The sequence below is a fragment of the Halichoerus grypus genome, chromosome 12 (genome assembly GCF_964656455.1).
Source record: "Halichoerus grypus chromosome 12, mHalGry1.hap1.1, whole genome shotgun sequence".
Lineage (NCBI taxonomy): Eukaryota > Metazoa > Chordata > Mammalia > Carnivora > Phocidae > Halichoerus > Halichoerus grypus.
Genome location: NC_135723.1, coordinates 105,827,988 through 105,855,274, shown reverse-complemented (window position 1 = coordinate 105,855,274; position 27,287 = coordinate 105,827,988). Strand labels below are relative to the sequence as shown.

General features: G+C 49.0%; 1 protein-coding gene across 6 annotated transcripts in view; it reads left to right on the top strand.

Annotated features, from left to right (window-relative positions):
* PTPRN2 (protein tyrosine phosphatase receptor type N2) overlaps positions 1 to 27,287 on the top strand; it is an 822,826-nt gene that overhangs the window by 89,032 nt on the left and 706,507 nt on the right. For 5 of the 6 annotated variants that reach the window (XM_078059815.1, XM_078059811.1, XM_078059813.1 and 2 more), the window contains exon 2: positions 7,590 to 7,640. The exons of the other annotated variant lie outside the window; for it this stretch is intronic. In XM_078059815.1, the coding sequence (XP_077915941.1) occupies positions 7,590 to 7,640 (51 nt within the window). The remainder of the gene's footprint in view (positions 1 to 7,589; positions 7,641 to 27,287) is intronic. 6 annotated transcript variants of the gene reach the window in all.

The window sequence follows — 27,287 nt, the reverse complement described above, 5'->3', positions numbered from 1 at the left end:
ATAGCAGGACGGTGTGATAGCAGGACGGGCTGCCAGGCACTTCATCCTCAGAACTCCGAGTGCAGGCAGCTCTCCCCATTCACAGCTGAGAAAACTGAGTCAGAGGGGGTCTTTGCCAAGGCTGCGCATCCAGCGCGAGGCAGAGCCAGGCCATCAATCTGGATGGAGGTGAAAAATGAAGATGACTTTAAAAAAAAAACATCGCTTCATTCACGTCTTACACCTTCCTTTTCTTTGCTAATGCAGTTCCTAGAAGAATATAATTTGGGGCGCCTGGGTGGCTCAGTCATTAGGCATCTGCCTTCGGCTCAGGTCATGATCCCAGGGTCCTGGGATTGAGCCCCGCATCGGGCTCCCTGCTCCACGGGAAGCCTGCTTCTCCCTCTCCTGCTCCCCCTGCTTGTGTTCCCTCTCTCGCTCTCTCTGTCAAATAAATAAATAAAATCTAAAAAAAAATATACAAATTTAAGTGTAATTTAAAATTTAATGTAATTCCCCAGAACCTCAGGTCTTCATAGCCCTCAGTGTTTTATACTAGGGAGAGACTGATAAAATGGCTTTGCTGACAATCCCTCTTCTGGTGAACTCTGGCACTGAAACTGATTTGATAAGGAATTGCCACTGTTGGTCAGTATCGGTTATTGAAAGGCTGTACTAGACACAGTACCTGGGGCTCCTGGGGCTCGAGGCGCAGTTGCTCTTTTCTAAAGGCCTGGACAAGCCAGGACAGAGACACAAAGTCCGTAACCGTAAACAACAGAGCATGTGAGGTTCAGAGGGGAGGTGGGCAGTGGGCTCTGAAGCATGTTGGGAGCAGTGGTCACTGTGTCTAGGTGTCCAATGAGGCTTCTCGTGGAAGCGAGCTGGGCGCCGAGGGAAAGTAAGGCTTATATTATTTAACTTTGTGTGTGTGTGTGTGTGTGTGTGTGTGTGTGTGTTAGGTAAACCCGATGCCTAATGTGGGGCTCGAACTCATGAGATCCAGAGTCGCATGCTCCACTGTCAGCCAGCCAGGCGCCCCTGCCTTACATTTTTGGAGTTACGAAGTCTGTGTGTGTTCCTTGCAAAAAGGCGGTACTGAAATATCAAACACCTTCCCAGAGGCCGCTGTGAGGACTTGAGTGTACTTCCTGAGACCTGCTTCTTTGCGTTCGCGTGACTCAGGTTGTTGCTACGCCCACTGGGGTGTGGGTGGGAAATCTGAGGACGGACGTTACTCCTGGTGCTTCACCTGCTGCTGGCCCCAAGGTAGGCCCCCGATGAATAACTGCTCGGTGAATGAGTGAGTGAGTGCCGTCCCTGGCGGGTGGGTTTCAAAGACGACACAGGCTGGTAGAGGCAGCTGGTGACGGCTTGGGCCTGGCCCACGTGTCCACGCGACAACTTTCTTGGGCCAGCCGACACTGGTTCACACTGTCAGATGTCAGCTCACGTCACCCGGGTCTTAGAGTCCTCTGTGACACCTTAGTTGGAACTTCCTTTTGCCCCCACAGCTGTCAGGGGCTGGGGCGAGGCTGCCGTCAACCTGCACCTGCGGCTCCCGGGAGCCTGAGCTCGCCCTGCGTGTGTTCCTCTGGCATCTGGGGGGACTGCCCTTCTGACCTGGAGGTCCTGGGGGTCGTGGTGGAGGACGGAGAACATGCACCCAGCTGCCACCCCCTGGACCTCTGCGCCCTCGTGGGAGGGCCCCTCCTGCTGCTTAGCGGGTGGGTTAGGTCCACCGGGTTCCTGGTCCAGGACGGGCATGGTGCCTCCCGCACACTCGCTGGGTGTTCTGCCCCACGGGAGGCGAATCCCCCCTCTTCGCTCAATGAGGGTGGATACGTTGATGACCAAATATCTTGTAGCCGTTAACTGTTTTGATGCCACTTTTCCAGTAAAAGGAGTAGTTGAACCAAGAGAATGTTATTGCTGAGGTGTGGACTCCTCACATTTGGGAGCTGGGGCCTTGGAGAATTCCTGCTCAGCTTCTGATCCCTACAAGCGGAGAAGTGATTCCTCACACATTAAATCACCCAGTTTACTGAATGCCTACTGTGCGCCAGGGGCTCTTGGGGGAGCTGTGAAGTCCTGACAGGAGGCACGGGAACATGAAGATGAACAGAAACTGAAAGTTCACCTGGGGGGAGTTGAGGGGAGCTGACCGAAGGGTGTTTGTGCCCGGCCCCAGGTCTGAGGTATTAGTGGGGACCACTGTGAGCCAAGAGCTGTCCTTGCTGGCCTGGCGCCTGTGAGGTGGAGCCGTAGCTCCAGGACCTGCCACGAGTGGTCACCCAGTGGCCTGTAGGTGCGCAGCTGGGCAGGCTTTCCTGCTACGCTGAGTGGTCTGGTCTGCTCATTGCTCGGTTCCAGTTACTCACAGCTTGGCTCAGGCATGGACCTTCCTGTGTAGAGCACACACGCACCATCTTGAAGCTTTTAGATTGTCGCTATTTAGATGTCTGAGAGCCAAGAATCCACTCCCAGGGGAAGAGAAATGGTCTGGGTTAGTGGAGAACGAACAAAGTACATAGCAAATCAACACCAAAATAAAAAAACCACCAAAAACAACCATGTCTGCCCACCCTGGGTTCCCGAGGGGCAGCCAAGGGGTACACCCTGCCCCTCCTGGGCCCATTTGCCATTGTTCGTTTTATTTTCTCTAGTGTCTGCTCTGAGGCATGCCTCGCGTGGGCTGCACCTGGGGTGGTGCTCCTGGTAAGTGTTGGCAGGATGGGCCTCGGAACAGACCTGCTCTGCCCATGCCTTTCGTGTCTGCATATGGCTGAAGCCACCCGAGTCCAGGCATTACCAGCTCCTTGCTCTGCGTGGCCTCCCATCTCTTCATGCTGGGGTGGGAGCTGCTCGCAGGGTGGGAGCTGAGGCAGGGTGTGGAGGCCAAGAACAGAGCCACGGCGGGCAAGAGCCCAGTGGTACTCCCTTAGTGGGACTTACGTGGTAAAAGGAGTAGTAATGTGGGGATGCCACCCAGGTGTTAAGCATCCGACTCTTGGTTTCAGCTCAGGTAATGATCTCAGGGTCATGAGATCGAGCCCTGCGTTGGGCTCTGGGCTCTGGGCTCGGCGCAGAGTCTGCTTGGGACTCTCCTCTCCCTTTCCCACTGTCCCTCCACCCCCGCCCCTCTAAAATAAATAAATAAATCTTTCAAGGGAAAAATAAAAAGGAGAAGCAGTGTGCAGAAGCAGGGGTTCTCCTTCCCTCCGAGGGTGCGTGCATGTGCAATCCCTCGCCAAATAACGGCACAGACTTGCCTTTTCCTTTCCTCAGATCTGCTCCAGGCCCACAGAAGAGCAAGAATTGCAGGTAGAGGTAGGTAGAAGGAATGAGAGTTGCAGGCCGAGCATCTGGACATAGAGCTCCATCAAGTAAAGTCCTAGTGGTGTCACCTGCCTCTGTCTACCCAGGTGAACTCTTGTGTGGACACGCACCCACTCTTCTTACCTGGAACAGCTTGGAATAGTGGAGAAAGCATGTGTTGGGGGAAAGACAGACCAGCTTTGAGTCAAGCTACGGGCATATTATTAACCTTCTTGAGTCCAGGTTTCTTTTTCTGCGAAATGGGACTAGGCATTGCTGTAGGCAACTGGGGAAAGTCATTAGATTGTAATGTTTACTTTTGGGAGTGCTCAGCGAGAAGAGGGGAATGATAAGTAAGAGAGTCCATGTATGAGAGGACTTTGTTACTTGTGAAAAATTGCCTTTGGGAAAAGATAACCTACTTGTTATTAACAAGCATTTGGGTAGAATCTACATACCAGTTGGATTTTGTCATCGTTTTATTTGGCTACAATACTAAACCCTTTTTGGCTTAGTAGCATTATCGGCTCTCAATTTTAAGAAAATTTCCTGAGAATCTTGGGTTCTAAGAGTCTTCCAGAGGCTTTGTAGAAGATAGTCACTGCTCTTGTTCATGGGGTCCGTCTGAGAGAGAAACTGTTTTATTATTGGTGAGAGAACTCATTTTACTTTCATCTTTTTCTTACATTATTCAGTCACAAAACCTCTCTCTTATGCTTGTGTGCATTGGCATCTGTCTCCGTGCTTCTGCAAACACCTGCAAGTGGGAGGCAGCCGGGGAAAGAGCAGACCCTGGAGGGTAATTAGCTCGCCTGTGGGTGGGTGGGATGCTGGCGACGGGGCCCTTGATTTTCAGGCCACTCTCCCCTCTGGGCAGTGTCGCCGCCTGGAGGGGACACCCTGGGAACGGAAAAGGGCTGGAGTGGGGTCCATGCAGCTGTGGGTGGGCAGTTCCCAGTCAGCCAGGGGGTGGGCATCCTGCTCACTGTTTCCACCACCAAACACAAAACCCCTTCTAAGCGTCTTAGGAATGGTGAGAGGCAGAGCTGGCCTGGCTCCTTGCAGGGCTGCTGGACCCTTTTTCTGTTTGAATAGGCAAAGAAAAAGAGGCATTGTTATGGTGACACGATCTTGCTCAGTGTTCTGAGAAAATAAGAGGGGAGCAGAATTAGATCTGGAAGGGTCTGGTACGTGTGTCTATGAATGTAGTGTGTGTGTGAGTGTGACTGTGTGTGTCTGTGGCTGGGTGTATCGGTCGGTGTGCACGTGTGTTCTGAAGCTGGTGGGAAATCTGTGGATACGATGAGTAAGGGGTGCCCCAGCTCCATAGCTGTACTCTGGGTGGTCAGCCAGGGGAGCGGTGTGAGCATTTCGGAAATGTTGCCTTTGTTTTCATGAAAAGGGTGGATAACACCATCAAAATTGAGGAATTCCAGTTTTAAGCACCAGGCTCCAAGATGGACTGCTTCGTGGGCTTGCTTCATGGATGTGACTGCCCAGCTTTGGAGTGGCACCTGGTTTGAGACCCTTCCTGAGCTTGACTGTGAGACTGCAGTGTGAACAAGTCGACTCTGGCGCTGTGCCCAGCCTGCCAGGGGAGGGAGGGAGGTGGGTGCCGTTGGAGAAGGACGTGTGTCTGGTGGAGAGCCCAGGGCGGAGCCAAGCGTCTCACCCAGATGTCTTTTTCTTTCTATGATCTATGGTCATAATTAGTATTAGTAGGTGGTTGATACTTAAAATGAAATATGGCCTTTCTTAATTTTAGAGCAAATAACAACACAAATAAATTAGCGCTCGAATTAGCATAGTGCGCGGCTGGGTGAAGCGTGCATAACTGCTGAGAAACAACGGGAAATAGCACTGGTGGAAGTCTCTGGGATGCGGTTTTTTACCAGTTCCCTGCAATGGACAGAACGAGGCACACGCGGACAGCAGGTTGTTGTTCCAGAGTTGGGATTCAAGAGTTAATGGCGATGCATGTCTCGTTCCAGTCGAGTCTGTCAGCTGTGATTAGAGCGGCACGGAAAGTGAGTAAAGGCTTCTTCCTGCCGCCTTTCCTCGCAGAGCCTGTCATCTGTAATTTCCGGGTGATAAACGCAGGACTGTTAATGTGAGTGAGTCTTGGGCTTACTTGGGCTTACAGTGTGGGGCTGCCCTTGTCCCTGTGTCCAGCCTTCCTCTGGGGTCTTCTGTGGGCACTGGAAATGCACTGGAATAATCCTGGCCACGGAGAAGGGCGCATGTGGCCCTCTGAGCATCTGGGCCAGTGGGAGGGGTGGCCAGACTGCTTGGGCTCCTCGACAGACCCTTGGTGGTTTGCGCCCAGTCTTCCCCCGGCGACAGTCTCCTGGACTGGAGTGGGGCCTTAAAGGTCAGCCAGCCTGGCCCTGATCGCTCATGATACTGAGACTGGACGAGCCCATCGCCTTTGTCAGGGTCCCTGCTTCTGGGGGAACCAGACTGGATGCAGGTCTTGCTAACTCTCAGTGGTGGCAGGCTGTCTCTTGGCTGGTTTTTGGCTGTTTTCCTTCCAGGCCGTTGTACCTTTTCCACCTCACAGGGCCTGGCTCAGGTGCTGAGAGAGAAGGAGGTGTGAGTGAGTGGCCTGGGGAGCAGAGCTGTGTGGCACAGGGAACAGGGACACAGCAGCAAATGGGGTGCTTGGGTCAGTTCACGGATGAAGAGAGTAGCGAAGACGTGTGTTCCTACCAGACTAAGACATGAAATGATATTTCTCGTGAGATGTTGTTTCAGGAAAGCAGACCCTTTGCTTTGAGTTGGGGCCCGGGGTGGCCAGCCAAGGAGCAGCTCCCTGGGTTTGTGCCCTCCGCCTGCCTTTAGGGCTTCTCCTGGGTGGGGTGGGGACTGTAATATCTTGCTCTTAAAATTGCTGTAAGGGCAAAGTGAGACTACTTACTCATGAATTCATAGTAATGCTGTCCCCTGACTCCACTCCTCTGGTTCTGCAGCAACATTTGCTTTTGTAGCCCTGCAGGTCCTATTTCTGTGCCGTTCTCAACCCACGTTTGTTTCAGAGAATGCTTCCAACTCTAAGCATTTTAGAGCAATTCCCTAGTGGGCAAATTAATAACCAGGGCTTTACAGTGACCTCGGGGGTGGATTCCTTCATAATGAATAACCTCCTCCTAACCTGCGATTCTCTCGCATGCATCTTGTTGCCCCGGAGCATCTGCCAGATACAGGGGTACACATAGAGGAAATGGCCAAGGATAAAAAGATAAATTTATGTGGTTCCTAATCTTGAGACTCTCCTATTCAAGAGCGGAAGATGTGCCCCTAGGTTGACAATCACAACACATGTGGTAAGTCCTACAGTGGGCCCCCGAATGATACTCATCTGCCAGTCTAGTCAGGAGATGCCGTGGGCGACTTCTGAGTGGGGTCTTAGTGGATAAATAGGAGTTTGTCAGTTGGAAAAACAGGAGTATAGGTATCGTGCTTTGTCAGAAATATGCTCTCAGTGTTGCTCTCACATGTGTTCAGAATACGTCAGGTTTTGTTGGCTTGTGGCCTTCCCCTGGGGTGGGTGTGAATATAGCATCAGGGGGCCTGGGGAGGGTCTCATTTGGGTCTCGATCTCACCCTCCCTTGTTCATATGTTCACCTGACTGGCTCACCCTGTGGAAGGTGGGTGTTTCTCTCCACGTCCTTTCTGATGCACTTGAACACAGGGCAGGATGTCCACCTTCTCTGACCTCCCACTACCCCTCTGTGGAGGGTAACTGCATTTGGGGTCGCACTCACTTCACATTCTTGTCTGTCTCTCCTTATGGAAGACGGGAGTCTGCTTCCCTCCACCTTCTTTCTGTGGTCCTGGAGGCACGTGTGGGCCGTCTGTCCACTTTGGGCCTCACGCAGTGGGTATTAGGCACAGTGTGTGACAGAAGGACCCAGAGGTCCTATTTTAATGATGATGCTGACAGAGCCCTGTGGGGCTCAGGAGATGTCTACATGGATGGCCCACCCCCACCTCTGTCTGCTGCTCTGGAAGGTGTCCTTGGGCAGACGGCCCCTCCCTGTTGCCAGAAGGGACAGGACATATGCGAGTGTCCTCCCGATGGAGACGCCAGGCCACGTACACTTACTCCCTCTCAATGACTCAAGCCAGGTTTCCAAATTCAGCATCATCTCAGAAAAGCCGAATCCAAAGAGCCTGTGTGGGTCTGCTTTGTTTCTTGGACGCTCAGGAGTCGGCAGATGTAATGGCCCTGGACGGCTGCACTGTTGTTTGTAACACTGACTCCTTTCTCTCTTCTGTTTTTCCTCCCCAGGCTGTCTGTTTGAGGACGGCCTCTGCAGACCATCTGAGACCTGTGTGAACGGTAAGTGTGCGGGTCCCAGCTGACACGCGGCTGTGGGTCTGGGTGTGCCTCGACCCTGACAGCCACCGACCGATGGGCTCACCACGTGGAGCCAGCGTTCTGGGTGAGGTTCATTTCCTTCAGTGCCCCTGAGGAGAGCTGTGGAGCTGAGACTCCTCTGGGCGCTAGTAAAAGCGTGACGGAGCCGTAATGCAATTGGAACGAACACATTGTCGATGTGCACGTCTGTGCGTCCGTACCCCAGGACTGACAGCAACTCACCAGCAGCTTTAGAGCAGTAGGCGGTGAACTCGGTGCCCTGACTCCAGCTGGACCCGCTACATCCCTCAGCTCGGTTTTGCTCCTTCAGCAGGAAGCCATTCATCCTTTAGACCGCCTGTTTCTTCTCTCGTTAGGCAGAGAAAAAAGCGTTTGGTGTTCTGTGTTTTCAGGTAGGGCTCTAAGCCCCCAGGGGACGGGAGTCCTCGGGTAGCCGGGTCAGGAAGAGGCAGGCACATCTGCCTTGCTCACAAGGGCTGCCTCTCAGCAGAGACCTGGGGTCCTGTGTGATGGCCGCAGGTCTGGGGCAGTGTGCCCCTTGGTAGTGGCCTTCAAATGCTAAGGGCGGAGTTAGGGTTCCACGTCCGCACAGGGGGTTCGCCCAGGGCGGCTTCTCCTGAAGTCACACGGGGTCTGCAGGAGGCCCCGGGAGCTCTGGGAAGACCGGCGTGAAGGGCAGAGACCTGCCTTTCTCTCCAGGTGGTTTGTGCAGTGTGTTTGGGGTGAAGCTGGCACAGGCGCCTCTCACTCCCCCAGCTCTCTGTGCCAACAGGGGTGTCCAGGTGGAGCCCAATTCACAGAGGACTCGGGCCCTCTGCACGAGCGGAAGGCGCCTTCGGCCTGACTGCGCGTGAGCTCCTCCAGTCCTTGCGGGACCGACATGGGACACCACTGGAGGGTCTGAAAGTCAAAACCCAGGTGCTGTGCGTCCTACGGAGAGAACAGCCCTGTGTACCGCACCTGGGATTTCGGGGCTGGGAACAATCATGCTTGTGTCCCGGTAGCTCATGTGCCCTGGGGACAAATCGCTACAGCTCTGGATAGTTCTGTTTTGTGGGTTGTCTTTTTTTTGGCTGTGGAGGGGTTTGGGGGAAGAATTCTGTGCAGCTTGTGATGATGGAGACCTAGGCTGGAGGGAGAGTGTGTTAGAACCTCCATGATGGCCGGATGTGGAGTTTGTAGCTGCCGGGCCCGGCCAGCCTGGGCGCGTCCGACTCTTCCACACGGTCAGGCCTCTCCCTGGGCCTCGCCTCCCAGGCTGCTTGTGATTGTACCTTGTGCAGCTTTTATTTGGAGGCAGCTTTTAAAAAATAATCTTATTTTTAAAAATATGCCACCTGCCCTCAGTGAAGTTTGATTATAAAGGAAACAGATGTGTGTGTGTTTAATTAAATTGGAGACGTAAATGGCACCGGCACTATAAAAACTATAGTTCTGTTCCCTCTCCTTTGTCCTTGACAAAAACCAGGCCTAGAAGTCTTGACCCTCCTGGAGGTTTTTCTTCCCTAGCCTCAGCTCGCCTCCTTGGCGTGGAATCACATTAACATACACAAGATAATAGCTTCGAGTTCTTTGGAAAAAGAAAGTAATTTAAATGTAAATATAAATACGCAGGCTTTGATTTCTGGAGACAGACAATATTTGATATTTTTTCTATACGGTTAAGGTCTAGGAAGCAGCAAAGCGGGCGTCATCCAGTCTCACAAAATTGTGTGCTATGAATAGCAGATAGGGAGTGCCAAGGAAGATGTGCCACCTGGATCTGTGGTTTGCCACCGCATCATTCAGCCTACCAGATGGTGGGGCAGGGAGGTGTAGCCCAGCAGCTTCATGGGGACGCAGAGGGCAGGCCATGGTGTGGAGTCCAGAATGTTCTGTGGTCAGACACAGGTTTTCTCTCTTTTCCTAACCCTCCCCTTCCATTTCTTGGGATACAAAGAGAAATGTGTAAGCCTATTAACTTATATATGTTGTCAAATTGTCCAACAGACCTTTTTAATCACAATTAAAGTGTTTTCATAGGATAAGATACTTTATAAAGAAAGTCAAAAGATAAACATACTTACCAGCTCACACCTATTAGGATGGCATCTGTAAAAAACAAAAACAGGAAACAGCAAGTGTTGGTGAGAATGTGGGGAAATCTGACCCCTCGTGTTCTGCTGGCAGGAATGTAAGAAAGCACAGCTGCCAGGAAAGGAGTGTGAAGGATCCTCAGGAAATTAAACATAGAATTACCATGCGATCTAACGATCTCAAAAGAATATCCCAAAGAATGGAAAACAGGGAGTCAAGTAGATATTTGCACACATGTTCACAGTAGCATCGTGCACAACGGCCAGGAGGGAGAAACAGCACAAATGTTCATCACAGATGAATAAACAAAATATAGCATACACATACCGTGGAATATCATCAGCCTTGAAAGGGAAGGAATTTCCAACATCTACTACGACATGGATGAACCTGGTGGACATCGTGCTCAGGGAAGTTAAACTAGTCAGAAAATGGCAAATGCTCAGGGGCGCCTGGGTGGCTCAGTCTGTTCAGCGTCCAGCTCTTGGTTTTGGCTCAGGTCATGATATCAGGGTCGTGAGATCAAGCCCAGTGTGGAGCTCTGTGCTCAGCCGGGAGCCTGCTTGAGATTCTCTCCCTCTGTCCCTCCCTCCCATGCTTGCTCTCTCTCTGTCTCAAATAAATAAAAAAATCTTAAAAAGGGGGGCGGCAGTGCTCTGTGATTCCACCTCTGCGAGGTCCCTGGAGCCATCAGATCCATAGAGACAGGTGGGCACTGGGGGACTGGGGGAGGGGGATTTAGTTCACGTCTAATGGGGGCAGAGTTTCAGTTCAGAAAGACAGAAAGTTCCGGAGATGGTGGTGCTGATGGTTGCACAACCATGTGAATGTGCTCAGTGCTGCTGAATGGTGCACTTAGAGATGGTTTAGATGCCACATTTTATGTTATTAATGTTATGTTATTTAATGTCACAATTAAAAAAAAGATAACCAGACTGGGAGAACCATTAGCAACATGTTGGTGGACCAAAGGTTCTTATTCTTAATCAATGAAGAGCTCCTACACCTTATAAGAAAAAGGCAAAGCATCGAATAGGAAATTGGGCAAAGATGTAAGTGGTAATTTGCAAAAGAGGAAATGAAAATGGTCCACATATTATATGAAAATATGTTTATCCTCAATACAACTTAAGGAAATTTAAATATAAACCACACCCAGCAGATTGCCAGAAATTAAAAAGATGAATAACACATCCAGCGCTCGGGAGAACTCAGGGAGGTGGGCACAGACCCACTCTGCTGGTAAGCATGTGAGCTGGACACAGTCTTTTGGAATGTAATCTGGCAATATCTATGAAATGACAAATATAATTTGATTTGTTTTGGGGATTCACACATATAAAAGTAAAGATACACAGCAGTATTTATAGTGGCAAAAACTAACACCTGTAAACCACTGAGAGGGGAATGGTTTCATAAACTATGGTGGATCTGTAGTGTAGAACATTACACAGCTACTTAAAAATGAGTTAAATGTCTGTTTCCTGCCCAGGAAAAATGTCTCTTATGTGATAAGTAGAAAAAGTAAGTTGCAGAGCAGTGGTTATAATATGATCCTGTTTTCTGGAAAAGCCTATATATGTGCTCCCCACTCCCACCCCCAGCGGATGACCAGAAGGGACAATGACAAGCACCACTCGTATCTTTTAGGGGAACTAGGGGCCATTTGGAGAGGGTATATATGGGGGGATTAACTTGTGTTTAAAGATCTTTGTTTATTAAAGCAATCTTGTGTTACTTTTGTGATAAAACTTATCTAACAAAGGCATTTCAGAGTCTGCTGAACTGATTTGGAAAGGCAGATCTGGTTTCGGCCTGCTGACTCAAGTGCTGATCTTTACCAGCCAGGACTCCAGCCAAGCCCGAAGCCCCCACAGGGGTGACCCTGAGGAGCCATGAGACCCCTGTTCTGGTTTCAGATGGAAGCTTTGAGGTGGAGATGTCTTTAGGTGTCTCAGGTGGGTGGTCAGGCAGATAGTTGGTACCTGGGGTGGGGATAGTATTGGGCAGGGAGCTGGACAAGAACCTGTGCACAGCATAGCCCCAGAAGTCCGGGGATGGACCCTTGAGGGGGCCAGGAAGGCAGGGAGTGGGCGCTGGGGCTGGGGGAGGGGACAGCACCCTGTCCCTCCTGGACGGCCTTCCAGCGCCAGTAAACAGCATCTGTCGATGGAGGAGGGGCCTCCGTGGGCCCGGCTGTGTGTGGAGAGGGGCTAAGGCCGAATCTGGAGGAAAGGCCAGCTGGGGTCAGGTCTAAGGCCACGCACCGCTGCCTCTTTCTTGTTTTGGCCCTTCCCGGGGTGCTGCTCCTGGTCCTCAGCTGGCACAGGCTCTGAGCGCCCAGCATGTGAAGGAACCGCCCTCCCTCCCCTCCTCTCTCTCTTTCCCTCCTCTCTTCTCTCCCCCTCCTTCCTTCTGTCCTTCACTGCCTTCCAAAGCTTTCTTGAGGTATGAAGGAAGCGACCAAATAAGTATTTTTGTTGGAAGTGCTCAGAACAGTTTTTAATTTTCATTTTCGTGTTTAATGATCACAGGCTGGGTCTGTCAACTGCAGGTCATGATCTACTGGGGTACCCAGCGCGCTGCGGAAAATTTGATAAACAGAGATCCTCTGTTTTATTGCTCTGAGAAAAATAGAAGAAGCTGTAATTTGACAACTGGTGGACAATGAAAAAGTGTAGCTGGTTTGAAAAGAGATTAAGTAGTAGCAATAAAACCTCTGTCATATGAGTTGTGACCACCTGGAGAGCCTGAGAAAGCCTGTGGGGTCTGGACGGCCCAAGGCCCCTCTGGCCCCTGTGGGGTCTGGACGGCCCGAGGCCCCTCTGGCCCCTGTGGGGTCTGGACGGCCCGAGGCCCCTCTGGCCCCTGTGGGGTCTGGACGGCCCGAGGCCCCTCTGGCCCCTGTGCGGTCTCACAGCCTGAGGCCCCTCTGGCCCCCGTGGGGTCTGGACAGCCCGAGGCCCCTCTGGCCCCCGTGGGGTCTGGACAGCCCGAGGCCCCTCTGGCCCCCGTGGGGTCTGGACAGCCTGAGGCCCCTGGCCAAGGAGGTTTTCTGGCTGAGGAGACCTGACTGCACTTGGCTGTGTGGGGAGGGCTCTGCTTCACCAGGAAGCCAAGCTTGGTGTTCAGGACCCACCAGCTAAGGCTCATTTTAGGGAGTTTAGCAGTGGTTTCCATAGAATGAATTTTAAAAGTCAGCTTTATGGTAGCCATTTTCACTTCTTGTTTGGAAGGTGATGCTCCTGGTTTGACTCTGCTGTTTGGGTAATAAAGCAGCACCGTGGAATTATTGAAGTTCTTGTTCTGTACTTGTCCTGATTGGGCTTCTAGATGCCAGGGAGGTAGAGTTGATAATAGTTTTGTCTGGATAAATCACAAGTTCATGTTGTTATAAATTCTGGATAAAGATGTTGAGGAACATGGCAACATCTTTAAAGATCATTTTATCAGCAAGATGTAGAGGCCAAATCTGTGGGTTTTGATCTTCACCAATGACATCATTCACTTGGGCAGTTCCTGAAGCATGCTTTTGGGAGTCAACATGTGAGATTTGCATGCCAGCCCTTGTGTTCAAGGCTATGGGTGACATCTCTCGTGAAGACTCTCGGCGTTGTGGAGATGATAACTAGTGGCCATTCATTTTTTCTTTTATCTGGTCACTCAACAAGTACTTTTCCACTGAAGGCCTGCACTGAGCACACTTTGGTAGGGGGATGCAAATGAGACTAATCTTGAGACGTAAGAAACTAGGAAGAAATTTAGGATTTGAATATTCTAAAGTCCTTCACTTTTGGGGCAACCCTAGTGCCTTGAGTGATCCATGTTGCACTGGACCCCCTGGGAGGGAGTTGTTTCCTTGACCAATTCCTGAATCTTGGGAGGGAAGTTGTATTAATTTATTGTGTGCCCAAATGGCAGGGCATTTGTAACCTGTGTTGGTTTTTTTAAGTGTCCTGGGAGTCCATTTGCCTGGGGTCAGAGAAGTAATTTTGTTAAGGAAGCATGGTTCTCCTGCCGTGTCCTCAGTTCTGAATGATAATCTGCCCCTTCCATGGAGAAGAGACCTAGGGAAGGTGGCGTGTCCTTGCCACGGGGGAGGAGCATCACGCTCTGGCCACCTCTGGGAAGTGACCTGTTGTGTGGCCACTTCCCAGATAGCCATTGCTTTTGCCACAAGGTGTGCTGCCCCAGGAGCTTCCTTTCGCCAAGTCCCAGAGGGAAGGCTCCCTCCCTGGTGGTGACCTGCAGCCCTGCTGAGAAATCCCATGTTGGCCCGGGTCCCTGAGCTGTCCTCACAGTGTGACAGCCTTCAGCCAGCTGACCAGAGAGCAGACAGGCAGAGCGTCTTTGCTGCCGTTTCACTGCCTCTTGGTGTTTGCGTTGCTTCTCCAAGCAGAGGATGTGAACGTGCACTTCTCAGCCCCCATGTGCTCACACTGGCTGGTGGGCTCCATTCTGACAGGCACAGCTTCCGATGTCGCTGCTGAGGCTCAGCCCACACTTCTGTGCCTCTCCTGGACGTGGGTCCTCCTCCTCCTTTCTGGCTTCTCATCCTTTAACGGAGATGTGCTCACAGTAGAGGCTTTGAAAAACGGAAAACAGCAGGAAAATCGAAGGCGCTACCCTTGATAGTCTCTGTTTATGGTTTAGCAGCATTGTCTTTGGCCTTTATCCTCCCCCTATTTTGTGCACATGTCTTCATATTACACCTGCAGTTACGTGTCCTGAGTTTTCAGTTAGCATTCTACCACTCGCATTTTCTGATGCTGTTAACAACCGTTTGCAAACTTCTTTTTAATCTCTGCCTAGTACTTGAAGCGCTGGAGTATAACATAACCTTAAAAACCATTTCCATCTTTTTTTTTTAATATTTAAGATATGTTCACTACTGTTTAAATTAATATAAATATCATAGCAGAAAAGAGCTTTGTGCTTGAAGTTTTCTTTAGTAGTTTGGTCATTTTCCAATAAGATATTCTTACAAATCAGGTTAGTGGATCATGGGCTGTGGGGCTCTTGAGGCACATGACATGCTGGCAAATCAATTTCTACAAAGGGGTCTTAAGTTTTGCCCCCATGGCACGCATGAAAGTGAACATCTCACTTCCCAGTGTAAGCATGATCTTTAAAAAATCTTTGCAATTTTGCTTTCCTTTTTTATTTACGTATGGAGTAGTTGATTATTATACCTTCGGGATCTATTTTTAGGACATAGCATCTGTTTTTGGTTGTTTCTCATTTAGGGTTATTGCCCATAGACTCAAATCCACTGAAAAAAGAATTTAGAAACCTGCTCTCCTAGTAGTTAGGTTACTTATATGACTGCACGGAAACTCTTTTCTATAACCTGTTCTAGATTGATGTAATCATCTATTTTTCTTACGATGGTACTTCTGGAGCACTTAAGAGTTTTTTCTCTAATAGTCAGAATTATTTGAGTTTGCTTTTGTAAGTTGTCCTTCTTGTTTGTTTCCTCCCCAGTCTTGGGGCCCCTCGTGCATAGTAACCCTGGTTCCTGCCTGCTCTTCTCTGCAGGGTCTTCCATTTCTCTGGTTTCCATTCATTTGCCGTGTTCCCCTCCAATTGGTCTGCCTGCCTTGCTCTCCTCTCTGTCCCTCTTGCCCTGCAACTCTGTCACCTCCTGGCCTCAGACCTTCAACTGCCCCTCTTCCTACAGAATGAGCTTAGACTCCTGAGGCCAGCATAAGCATTTGAGGTCATTTACCAGGTGGCTCCAACCACAGGGGTACTTTAAAATGACCTCTCTTTGTCTGGTTCATTTCTCCGTTGTCTCCATACTATTCCATTCCCATACCCTCCTCACCCTCCCCCAGTTCTGTCCACCTCCCATTTGTTCGTGCTCTGGTCTTGCCTGCCTTCCACTGCTCACCAAAAACACTGAACGGTTTGTCCTACTCACGACACTCAATGAGTATTTTTCAAAGTTTGTGTTTTAACTTCCCTTCTGGATTGAAGATTTTTGAGAAATCTTGAAGTACTACCTTTCTTCTGCTAGTTGGAATGTGCATGTGGGGAATATTTACTGATTTCCTGACAGTCTGCATCCTGACGTGGAGATGAGTGGTAACAGTTGAATGAGCGATCCTTTCCTGCTGTTCCCTGAGCCTTTCACTATGTCAGCCTAACTCATTCTCTTCAGGAAAGTGCCCTGAACTTGTGAAAGCATTGCTGGTGGAAGGGGGATCATTTATGGAGTCAATGCACAGCCTACTCTTTGCCCATGCCCCCTCCTCCTCGCCTCTGCCATTAGGTTCCCGCCCTTGCACGTCTCCTGCACACTCACGTGCCCTGTCCCGTCGGCCTGGCCGCACTGTCTTCGGCCAAGGATTGGCACACAGCTAAGTTATGAACCCTCACTTGCACTCCCTGCTTATTGGGGTAGCTGATGGTGGTCAGGGCTAGGGGTGACCTGGCAGGACTTGGAATTGACTGCTGTAACCTACTTGGAGACCCTGCCTACATGTTGTGACCGACTGTAAGACTGGTGTGAGCATGGATTCTGATAGTTGCAGTTTGGGGAGTCATGGGAGGGCGAGTGCCAGAGGAGTGTTGTTAACATGAGTGTGCACAGGAACAGCGTGTGAAGAGATAGAAATGACTCTCCTCAACCATTGCAGGGTCAGCCTGGGGCTCCCGACAGCCTTCCCATATCCTGCTCCCGAGTTGGAGTCTTTTTTACGTGTCTGTTGAGTTCTAAGGAGTGGAAGTAGAAGGAGAGAGAGTAGGGCTACCCGTGCAAGCTCATGTTTTTTTTTTCCTGGAGGGTTTTTATTTGATGTGTGACCCAAAGGCGAGTCTTTGTCCAAAACAGTTTCTGTGTAGCAGCTGTGGTCATATCGCTCCCTGTTTTCTGTGGGTCGAGGTGCTGCAGATCTGTGCTCTGTGAGGGTTCAGTGCCAGGCAATGAAACTAATTCTGTCCTCTCTTTCTGATGTAGTTTCAAGTGTTGTATGTGGGGACAAGTAGGGCCCTTTTCTGCAGCTCATAGAGCCAGAGCTGTTAAATCTATTTAGATTTTGAGAAATGTATAGGGAGGACACCTTATTGAGATTTCAAAGATTTTTGTTTTATTTTGCTTTAGTAGAGAATTTGGCACATTTTTTAAAAAGTCGACAACTCGGATACTTATGTATGTTGGTTTAAAGCTGAATGGCTGTTTGGAGAGTAGAAAATTAGAACCAAATGTTTTAGGTGCCACCACACAGGTATTATCCACAAAGTGTGAAGCAGAATTATCTCTCATATTATGTGGTGAAGGTTTCCAGAAGCTTCTAGTGCCCCAGTTCTCCAGAGACATGCCTGTCAGGTTAAAGCACTCCTGGGGGCTTGAGAAGGATGTCATGTTGTGAAGTTCATTTAAAAATAAAACTTATTAGAAATAAGGATGTGTCCTCTATTTGTCATTTTCTAGCTGACACATACCGTTCTATGAATGTTACAGTGGTGATACCAAAAGTCTCCTCTGTCAGGAAGTCCTCCTGGTTGATTCAGAATCTCCTCCTCCTCTCTTCTCAGTGCTTACCCACCCCTCATGAGCTCCTGAGATTGGGGAATATCTTCGTATTCTGGGGGCCAGGATGTCACCTGACATCAGAAATCATCAGCATAGGCTGACAGAATGAAGGAGATTGTTAGAGATCAAGGAAAGAGCAGGAAGGCATAATTTTGCACTAACTCAGAGTGTGTAAGTTCTCACTGCTTATATTCACATCTGCTAAATGGATTTTTAAAATGAAAAGTTTTATTTTCCTAACCATAACCTAGAAAATCTGGAAATAAAGAATAAAGGGCACAAAAATATTACCCCAAAGAGAACACCATAGCTCATTCTTTTTTTTATTTTTTTTATTTTTTTTTAAAGATTTTATTTATTTATTTGAGAGAGAGAGAATGAGAGAGACAGCACATGAGAGGGGGGAGGGTCACAGGGAGAAGCAGACTCCCCGCCAAGCAGGGAGCCCGATGCGGGACTCGATCCAGGGACTCCAGGATCATGACCTGAGCCGAAGGCAGTCGCTTAACCAACTGAGCCACCCAGGTGCCCCACCATAGCTCATTCTAATTCTTCCATTTGAGCACATTGTCTTTCTTGTCCTAAAACGTTTATACGTAACGTTTGATATGCTCAAATAACGTATGTGAGCGCAGGACAGTGCACACCGGTGAGTGCACCACCTAGTGTGAGAAATAGAGCATTATCATTACTCGACCCCACTTTGCAATTCTTTTGATAATAGAAGACAGTAGCAAAGTCTTAGTGTATAAAAAGAGAACGTGTTAGTCCCTGGGGTCTTCTGTTGCTTTTCTCTTTTAGGTTTATGACATATTGCTTCAAAAATAAATTATACAATAGTGTATGGACATATTCTCGTGAGAAATGAACACTAGTGATATGTAGACTCAGAGGCAAAGAGCTTCCCCCGTACCCCTTCCCTCTGCCAACCATCGCCCCCGCCCAGGGGCAGTGGCGGTTACCAGTGGCTGTGTGGCCTGCCAGACCATTTTCCATGCCCATTAACATAGAATGTGCCAGGCATTTGCTCCTGAAAAAGATCCAGCAAGTAGCACGCTCATTGGTCTCGCCCCCTTTGTCTCAGTTAATTAATTGTTGAAACAACGTGTATTGTCCGGGGCTGCTCTGTAGGCAGGATCTTGCCCCCTCGTCCTCACAGAGGGGCAGCGGGTACCCCACATGCAGACCCACAGCCCAGAGATGTGGGATTATATCACCTGGCATGACCAGGAGGCTTGTTGCCCTCCTAAATTCCAATTAATCAAACCTAAAAGGAATAGAATTAATTACTGAGTTAAACAGTGTGAAGCAAAGTTTAATTTGGCATATTAACAGGAAAAGAAATGCAATTTTGAGCCTTCACGTTAATGACCTGAGTTAAAACTGATTCAGGCCCATTTGTGCACGTGTGCACACTCATGGACACGCATGTGCACACCCATGCACACCCACATATATAGCGTCCCTGATACAATCCTAATTTAATCACATTGGGTGTGTCTTTGTAACTAAAATAATCAACGATGGGGAAGTAGTGTGAGTATATTTTGTTCCTAATAAACAGACTAATACAGATCTCAGTGCGTAATGAGGGTAGGTTCAGAGCCTAGGTGTGCTGCCTGGAGCTTGTCCCCCAAGTCAGGGTGTTAGGAGATGAGCTCTTGTGGACTGCACTTCTGCACACTGTGGTTCTGAGGGCGCTGATCCCCAGACGTCTTCCCCATCAGACTGCCTCCTGACCCTCACTCAGACTGTATTGTAGTTCTTGCTGCTAGAGTCAATCAATAGGCCCCCCTGAGGATGCCTTGGAATTTCACATTACTAGTAGACTGGCTCCTCGGCCCCCTCCCAAGGGCACAGAAGTGGCCTGCAGCAGTTCTGTGTTGCACTCATCATTGCCGGCTGGGAAGCCCACAGGGCACAGTTTAAACGTCCCACCTGGGGCCTTGCCTCGCCAGGCCTCTCTCTAGGACCGTTCTCTGACAGGACACTTCCTTCAGCCAAGTGGCTTGTTTCCCCCGGAGCCCTGGCACCCTGCTTTCCTAACTGTTCTCCGATGTCATCCTGCCCGATGGGTTTGCCGTTCACCTCCACCTTCTGAAGGCCCACCCCTCTCCACAGAGGAAGGGGAATGCAAGAGGAATTGCCCCATTTCCCAGCTGGATTGCTGACTTTGAGGACAGTGGACATGTACATTTATGAAGACATTCTTCAAATACTGTTTTTTCCTTTTGTCCCCAGTTTCTAGAGTGATATACTAATTCATTAACTTCCAAATCTCCAGTTTTGAAGTTGGGATAGGATAATTAGTTGTCCACTAGATGAAACTCATTTGCATGTTTTCTGTGGCATATCCAAACCCAGAACCATTAGAGGGTTTCTCTAGGGGAAAGTTAACTCAAAGTTCTAGTTATAGATGGTGTTTTCTACAGGGTCCAGGATCCACAGCCTTCCCACCATTGCCCTGAGAGTTTAATCAGCTTCTTGATGAGTGAGCAGATTCCATGTATGGAGTTGCTTCCGTTTGGTTCACGGTGTGCTGTGACAGGTGGTCAGCTGTAAGTGGGTGACATTGCCGGCTCGGTGTGGACGGTGACGGTGGGGCGGCGTCCGCCTCCCACAGCGGCTCTAGCCTGCCGTTCTGGCCTGAGTCTCGGCTGGTGTGTCTGTGCTCTGCTGCCGCTTTGTGTCACGCATTCGAGAGCTCAGAGTCTCAGAACACCGCCGGCGTGGAAGGAAGGAGACGCTCTATTGGGAAGGGTTGGGGTTATATCAGAGCCAAGAAGTGTTAATGGTTAGGTTTATATTGCAGTAATTTTGGCTTGGCAGATTTTTTCTTTTTCTTTCAAATGCTTGAAACAGTTTGTTTTTATGATACTTGCAGCCAACCTGATTTTTTAAAATTGGTATCTGAAGCAACAGCTCATTCTTTTCCACACTGTTAGAGGATCAACTGTTAGAGGGTCTCTTGAAGCCAAGAAGGCGTTTCATTAGCTCATTTTAAGCCACCCCGGATTTTCTGAGTGGACGGCTGTGCTCTCCGCAGGAGCCCATGTCCGGGGAGGCGCTTCGCAGTCTATGAAGCTGTCACCGCACAGAGCTGGGAAGCCTATTCTCCTTTCCTTCTGCCCCCGGAGTCCGGTTGCCATGGTGATCAGAAAGCCATCCAGGATGGGGGTGGGCCCCAGCGTGCTGCCTTATCCCCGTGTGCAGCGGCACCTGCAGGAGCAGAGACGACGTGGGTGTGCGCATCCCTGTGTGGCTGCAGGCCCTCTGTGCTCTCCTGCGGACAGCCCAGGGCTGGGGTGCTGTTCCCGGCTGGGCCCATGCCTGTCAGCGGTGCGGACGCCCACGCACCGACCGAGGCAGCTTGTTCCAGGGCAGGTCCTTCAGAGAAGGGACTCGGGTTTGTAGCAGGGATGGTTTTAAAGTTTTAACATATTTTCACAGCTGTTCTGTCTCCCTTTCTAGGACTCTGAGTCTAGAATTGCTGCAGTATTAGAGAAATCTGCGACATCCTGATTTGATTTCGATTCAGTTTTGCTGGAAGCATTGGAGGAGACAGGAAGTTGGCAGTGGGGCTCAGAAGCTGTTGAGGGGCGTCTGGGTGACTCGGTTGAGCGTCCGACTCTCGGTTTTGGCTCAGGTCATGGTCTCAGGTCGTGAGATCGAGCTGTGCGCTCAGCGGGGAGTCTGCTTGAGATTCTCTCTCCCTCTCCTCCTGGTTTCTCTCTCTTTCTCTCTCTCTCTCAAATAAATAAATCTTAAAAAAAAAAAGCTGTTGATATTTTCAGCTACAACCAAGAGGCTGGATGAATAGTGTATCAGCGGTTGTGCCGCTTTGAATAGCACAAAAACCCTTTATCATTAAAGCAAAATTTTATACTAAACTTTGCTTCTAAGGATTACACTTAAAACGAAAAACTTACTTTTTTGGTGTATGGGAGACTGTTAGGCCTAATTCCAATGGTTAAGCCTGTGGTGTGTTGGTAACTGTCCAACAGCCAGCTTTGAGGGGTGCAGGGAGGCTGATTTCCAGCCAACATGATGCACTTTTGAAGCACAGTTTCCACAGAGGTGGGTCTCTGTGTTGAACGGCAGTTAAAGGGTGGGTGACCAGCAGTCTCTGTTACACTCAGACAGGTGGTTCTCACCGATGCTGAGTTCATGTGATCAAGCTTGGTTTGGGATTGTTTGGGAACCTGCCGTACTTTGTTACCAGGGCTCAAGCTTGTGAGATGTTCCTGCTGGATTAACACCCCACTTGTCTCTTTTGTAACTGAAATAGCATTAAATAATAATAGTGTGTTTGCATGGGTTATACTTTTCTGAGTGTTTTCACATATGTTATCTCATTAGATTTTTGCAGCATCCCTGAGCGATTTTTTTTTCTCCCTGAGGTATTTTTGTTCTCATTTAACAGATGGCAAACTCGGTCTCCTAGATGTTAAATGTGGTGACGCAGGGACAGAATCCCATCTAGGACCCACGGTTGACCCAGCCACTTTTCCCCTGACAGAACTCACCATTCGCTTCTCAAAGCTACAGGGAACCACGGTGGCTCACCATCGTGTGCCTTTAAGATGCGTGTTCTAGGTTCACTACGAAGATCCACGGTAACCATTATTCGCCTCTTGTGAACTGTTTATGAAGCTGACAAAAGAGCAAATGGTCATTTATGGGTTACATGAGTGTTGAAGTGTGAGTAACCGCATTCCTGGCAACGTCTGTGGGAACGTGTAACTCTCGGAGCCTCTGAAGGCCATCTTGTAACTGAGCGTCTCTGTTTGCCTGCAGATGAATTTCACTGATGGAGCGAATCAGGAGTCTCATACATACCTTACCCCTGGAGAAGTCCTGTGGCCAGGGTACCCACCAATTTAGGGAGGTTCTTGGTTACTTTTATATTCATTTGGTTTGAAATCCATGTTGTTAGTGGGGTTTTAAGCTTGTTCTCAGAATTGGAAGAAATCCCAGAGACTGGAAAGTGGGTGAAGGTGCACATGTGAGCCCCTGTCAAGTTCACACTGCTGGCAGATCCGGGGGCTTTGTGGGCAGGAGGGGTGAGGAGGGAGGGGGGCTCAGTCCTGTAGAGGCTTCCTTCACCTGCCGGGAGAAGGCCCTCCCCACTCTGAGGGTATCTTTCTAAGTAGAGAAGAGCTGTTCCTTGGCTTTCCTCCGACTAAAGGGCCCTGTGAGGTGTGACAGGGGGACAGTTTGCTTTCCTGTTCTTGCCTCCATTTTGGGAAACAGACAAACTCTCAGATTTTTGCTTAAAATAAAACTGATCCCCTGAAAGAAGAGGAGAGCGCAAGGAGGGAAACTTGATGGTCTGAGGGGCGCTCAGCTTTAGCAGCTTGTCTGGACAGACCTCTGCTCCTGGAGGTGGGCAGTGTGGTTGTGCAGGGGTCGGGGCAGCTCAAGGCACAGTGTTCAGTGTTTGAGCAGTGTGACATGGTTAGGAGATCAGAACTAACACAAGACGAATGGATGCATTCAGAGAGCAGTCGCCCAAAGCCGCAGTCCAGACGAGGACTGGTCTTATCAAAACTGAAGACGAGGGCGCCTGGGTGGCTCAGTTGGTTAAGCGACTGCCTTCGGCTCAGGTCATGATCCCGGAGTCCTAGGATCGAGTCCCACATCGGGCTCCCAGCTCGGCAGGGAGCCTGCTTCTCCCTCTGACCCTATCCCTTCTCATGCTGTTTCTCTCTCTCTCTCTCTCTCTCAAATAAATAAATAAATAAAATCTTTAAATAAAAAAAAAAAAAAAAAAAAACTGAAGACGAGTAGGGTTTTTAAATCCTTCAGGTTCATTCCAGCAGAGATGGGCAAGAGTGGGATGTGGTGACAGTCTGGTGCCTGGTAGGTGGTGCTCCACCCTGAAGAAGTCCCTGGGGGTGGGGTGGTGCTTACCTGCGGAAAGAACCGACTCACCCCTCCCTCCCATGCCTTATGCCTTCTCTGCTCTCCCGCCAGGATGCATCGCAACTCACTCCTTATATTCACCGAGCTGTGCACTCAAGGTTGTGCATGTCCCTGTATGGGTCGGGGTGGGGGCGGCTGGTGCAGTAATTGAGTGAGCCGTCCACCACAGTGCCTGGCGTCATCCTTTACCTCAGGCTTTTCTTGCCTTTGTCTCCCACTGCATATGCTTGTTCATTTGCTCCTGAGTACTGTTCTGTGGAAGAATGGGCTGTGTTTAGGATGTTCCCAGTGTTTGGCTGTTGTAAGGAAGGCTGCTAGGAATACCCCTGTGTGGGCCTTTGGGGGACCCCACTGACTTCCTTGTGAAGTGGAGGGTGGGGCTTATCTCGGGCACCACCTGGAAAATTTCCTTCATTCCTTGAGAGTCTGGAAAGATGCAGAAATGTAAGAAATAAAAGTAAATACATAGAAAGCAGATTATCCCATAAGCCACTAGAAAAACACATAGCTGTCTTTTTAAGTGGTTGGATTCTGTTGATCAGTCTTGGTATTCTGGCCAAACAGAATCAATTATCTTTGTTTTCCCAGTTGTTGAAATAAAACATTGTAACCATATTTGACTATAACCTATGTCCAAAGAGAACTGTTCCACTTCTACTTTATTATTTTCCGATAAGTCAGATCCCATTATGATGGTAGAAAAATCCCCATTCCTTATGTTTTCCTTTGGCTAGGTTTCTCTCTCACTTGCTGTGTGGCACGAACAAATGTACTTTGGCTACTCTGATGACCTGGGTAGGGTTTTGTTTTTCTTATTTGTTTCCGGGAGCAGAAATTCACTTAAGCATTGATAAGACCACTGGGACCACCGCGGGTGATGGGGGAGGTGGGCAGGGCCACTTGCCCTTTCACATCAGCATGCAGCTCCTGGGTCATTAACTCAGTCTGTTAATCTGATTGGCTCAGGCCAGTCTTGAGACTTAAACCACTGAGTCACACGTCTCCTTCTGGCCCAGTGGAGTCAAAACTGGGGGGCTCTTGAGCTGCTTACACCCACTGTTTCAGCAGGGCTGGTGGGCACCTCTTTATCACAAATGAAGGTGTATTAGCAGTTTGTAATTTGTTTCTTCACTATCTGAAAAGAAACACAAAACAGACCCAAACTTTATACATTTTTGAGTCTGTTTTTTGTGGACTAATGTTTTAATTTTCTTTATCTGAAAGCCTGATGCCATTCATTCATCTGTTGTGTGCATGTGCACGCACACGTGTGTGTATGTGCACGCACACGTGTGTATGTGCATGCACGCGCGTGTATGTGTGTGCACACGTGTGTGTGTGTGTGCGCGCACACGTGTGTACGTGCACCTTTGTATATACACTGTGGTCGTGATCTCTGGTACAAACGTATTGGACTGGAAGTCAGGAAACTGGGGCCAGCCTGGGACACCAGGCTTTTTTCTAGACCTTCTCTATTCAAATTGCTTCTCCATTGAAGACGCCGGATTTCTCACCTGTAAAATGAGGAGTTTGACTATATCAGTGGTTATCAACCTTGGTTGCCCATTAGAAATACCTGGAAGCTTTTAAATAATACCGGTGCTCAGACATTGCCTGGCAGACTTGAATCAGACTCTCTGGGGAGTGGGGCCCGGGCATCAGCTTGCTTTCTTTTCTTCCTTTCTTCTTTTTTTAAGCTCCCTGCAGTTAGAGTTGAGAAGCACTGGGCCACACGATCTTTAAGAAATCTGCCAATTAAAAAAAAAAAAAGAAAAAGAAACCTTCCGGCCCTAAAAATTCCATGAGCTCTGCACTAAAATGCCCGCTGTGTTTTGTGCAGTGAAGCCAAAGGTATGGAGGGGAATTCAGTCTCCTCATTATGATTTCTATGGTTTGTTAGCAAGAACATCATTTGCATCAACGATATTTCCCTGTGGACACACAAATCAATGCAGATGACTAACTTACCATTTAACAAATTGCAGATTACAATGCAAAACTGTCTTAGGTAAATAAATAACCCTAGTCTAATTGAGTGGCAGTATTCTGTTATTAAGGATATTAGCCCAATACACAGGAAGACTATGAAAAAGCTAGCAATTGTTACTGATACCTGCATGGTGTTCTACAATTTGTAGGAGATTTCATATGCCACAAAATTCCAGTTTCATCTTAGATTGGCTGCTTGTAAGCCTGATATTTTGTCAGCTAGAAAGAGGATAGGGTAGTGGGGAAAGCAGGAGTGTGAACAGCTGGCCATAACATGATCTAATACAACATAACAGCAAGGCCTGATCCGGGGCCTACAAGGTCTTTGGCGGTAGAATTACCTAAGTTATGCAGGCCGATGACTTAAACATATGCCATGAAAAGTGAGGAGATAAACTCTGTGTTTGCTGTACGGGGGTCCTTTTTATCACTATAGGGATGCATCTTGCAATGGGAAGACCACTGGGCAACAAGGGGCAGGATCTGGGTTCAAGGCCTGAAGGTGTATTTCCAGGCTGAGCAACTGAGCACACATGATCGGGGTCTCTCTATGCTGTAGGCTCAGGAGGTCAGAGAGCGTCTGCCTAAGTTTAGCACATGCCTGGCATGTAGCCAGCTCTTAATGAGCATGTTCTGGAGGCTGTTGGACACATATGTTTAGGGCAGTGTCTGGGGCAGAGACATATAATGGACATGGTAATTACCATGTGCTATGGGAGTCAGTCAGACAAGACTGAGAACCAAATCTCCTGGGGACTCACAAGTACTGACTCTTTCTAAGCCCCAGTTTGCTTGTCTGTAGAGTGAGTATAATAACATTTTCCTTGTATAACGGTGAAGTGGGGTATTGCAAGTAAAATGTTGAGTATGTATGTGGCAAATACTGGACACTCAGTGAACGTTAGGTAAAACTGTTATAACAGTAAGTGCCTACAGTGAGCATCCCTCTAATGGAGGGATAAAGCAGCACACAAAGGACTTGCATGTGAGATGGAGCAAGGGAAGCTACATGAAAGGAGAACAAGAAAAGATACAGAGAGTAAGGAGGGGACGGACAGAAATGGCATCAGTGAGAATCAAGACAGGCTCAGGGAAGAGGAGGAAACTGAAGGCTGCAGAGATGCCGCTGTGTCTCTTCACAAAAGTTTTCTGAGGTGGGCACTCTCAGTGTCGCCCCGTGATAGGAGAGGAGGCCCATGATCACACTACTAATTAGTGCTGGAATCAGGATTTGTACCTGTCTGTAATCTGGGCTGTTCTACAGCCTTTCTAAGTAGCTGTGTTATCCTAAGCAAGTGACTTAACCTCTCGGAACTTCAGCTTCCTTAGGTCAAAAATGGGGATAATACTCTTTATCTGAAGGTTCAGTGAAAATGAGCATAAACGGTCTAGCATAGAACCTGGCATGCAGGTGATATTTAATAAATGGCATAGTAACTCTACTGATAATGGCGATAATGATGACAATGATGATGGCCACGATGGTGATAATGGTGGTGGAGATGATAAGGATGGTGATGGTGATATTGGTGATGGTGGTGGAGATAATAAGAATGGTGATGGTGATATTGGTGATGGTGGTGGAGATGATAAGGATGGTGATGGTGATATTGGTGATGGTGGTGGATGATGATGACAGTGATGGTGATGATGATGACCGTGATGATGGTGACAACGTTGATGGCCATGATGGTGATGATGGTGATGATATTGATTCCGATGACGGTAATGTTGATGATGGTGATGACACCTGGACTCTTGGGCTTCCAGTTATCTACTTACATACTGAGGGACATGGTCTGGAAGTGCCTGCTGTGAGGGGATTGGAGGTCTTGTGACAGGTTCTGGTAAGAGCATTGGCTGCCATGTGTGAAGGTCTGCATCACTTTTGAGAGGTGGTAAACAAGCTCATCCAAGCACCTTCGGGAAGAGCCTAACAATTTGCTTTATGTTTGCAGAAATATGGGGAGAGTTGTGATTTAGGTTTGGGGAAGGTGGTCCTGGTCAGGACCTGCTGTGTGGATGCAGAAAGGAGAGTAGCAAAGGGTGTGAATGAGTCAAGTAGGGGAACCACCGATGCA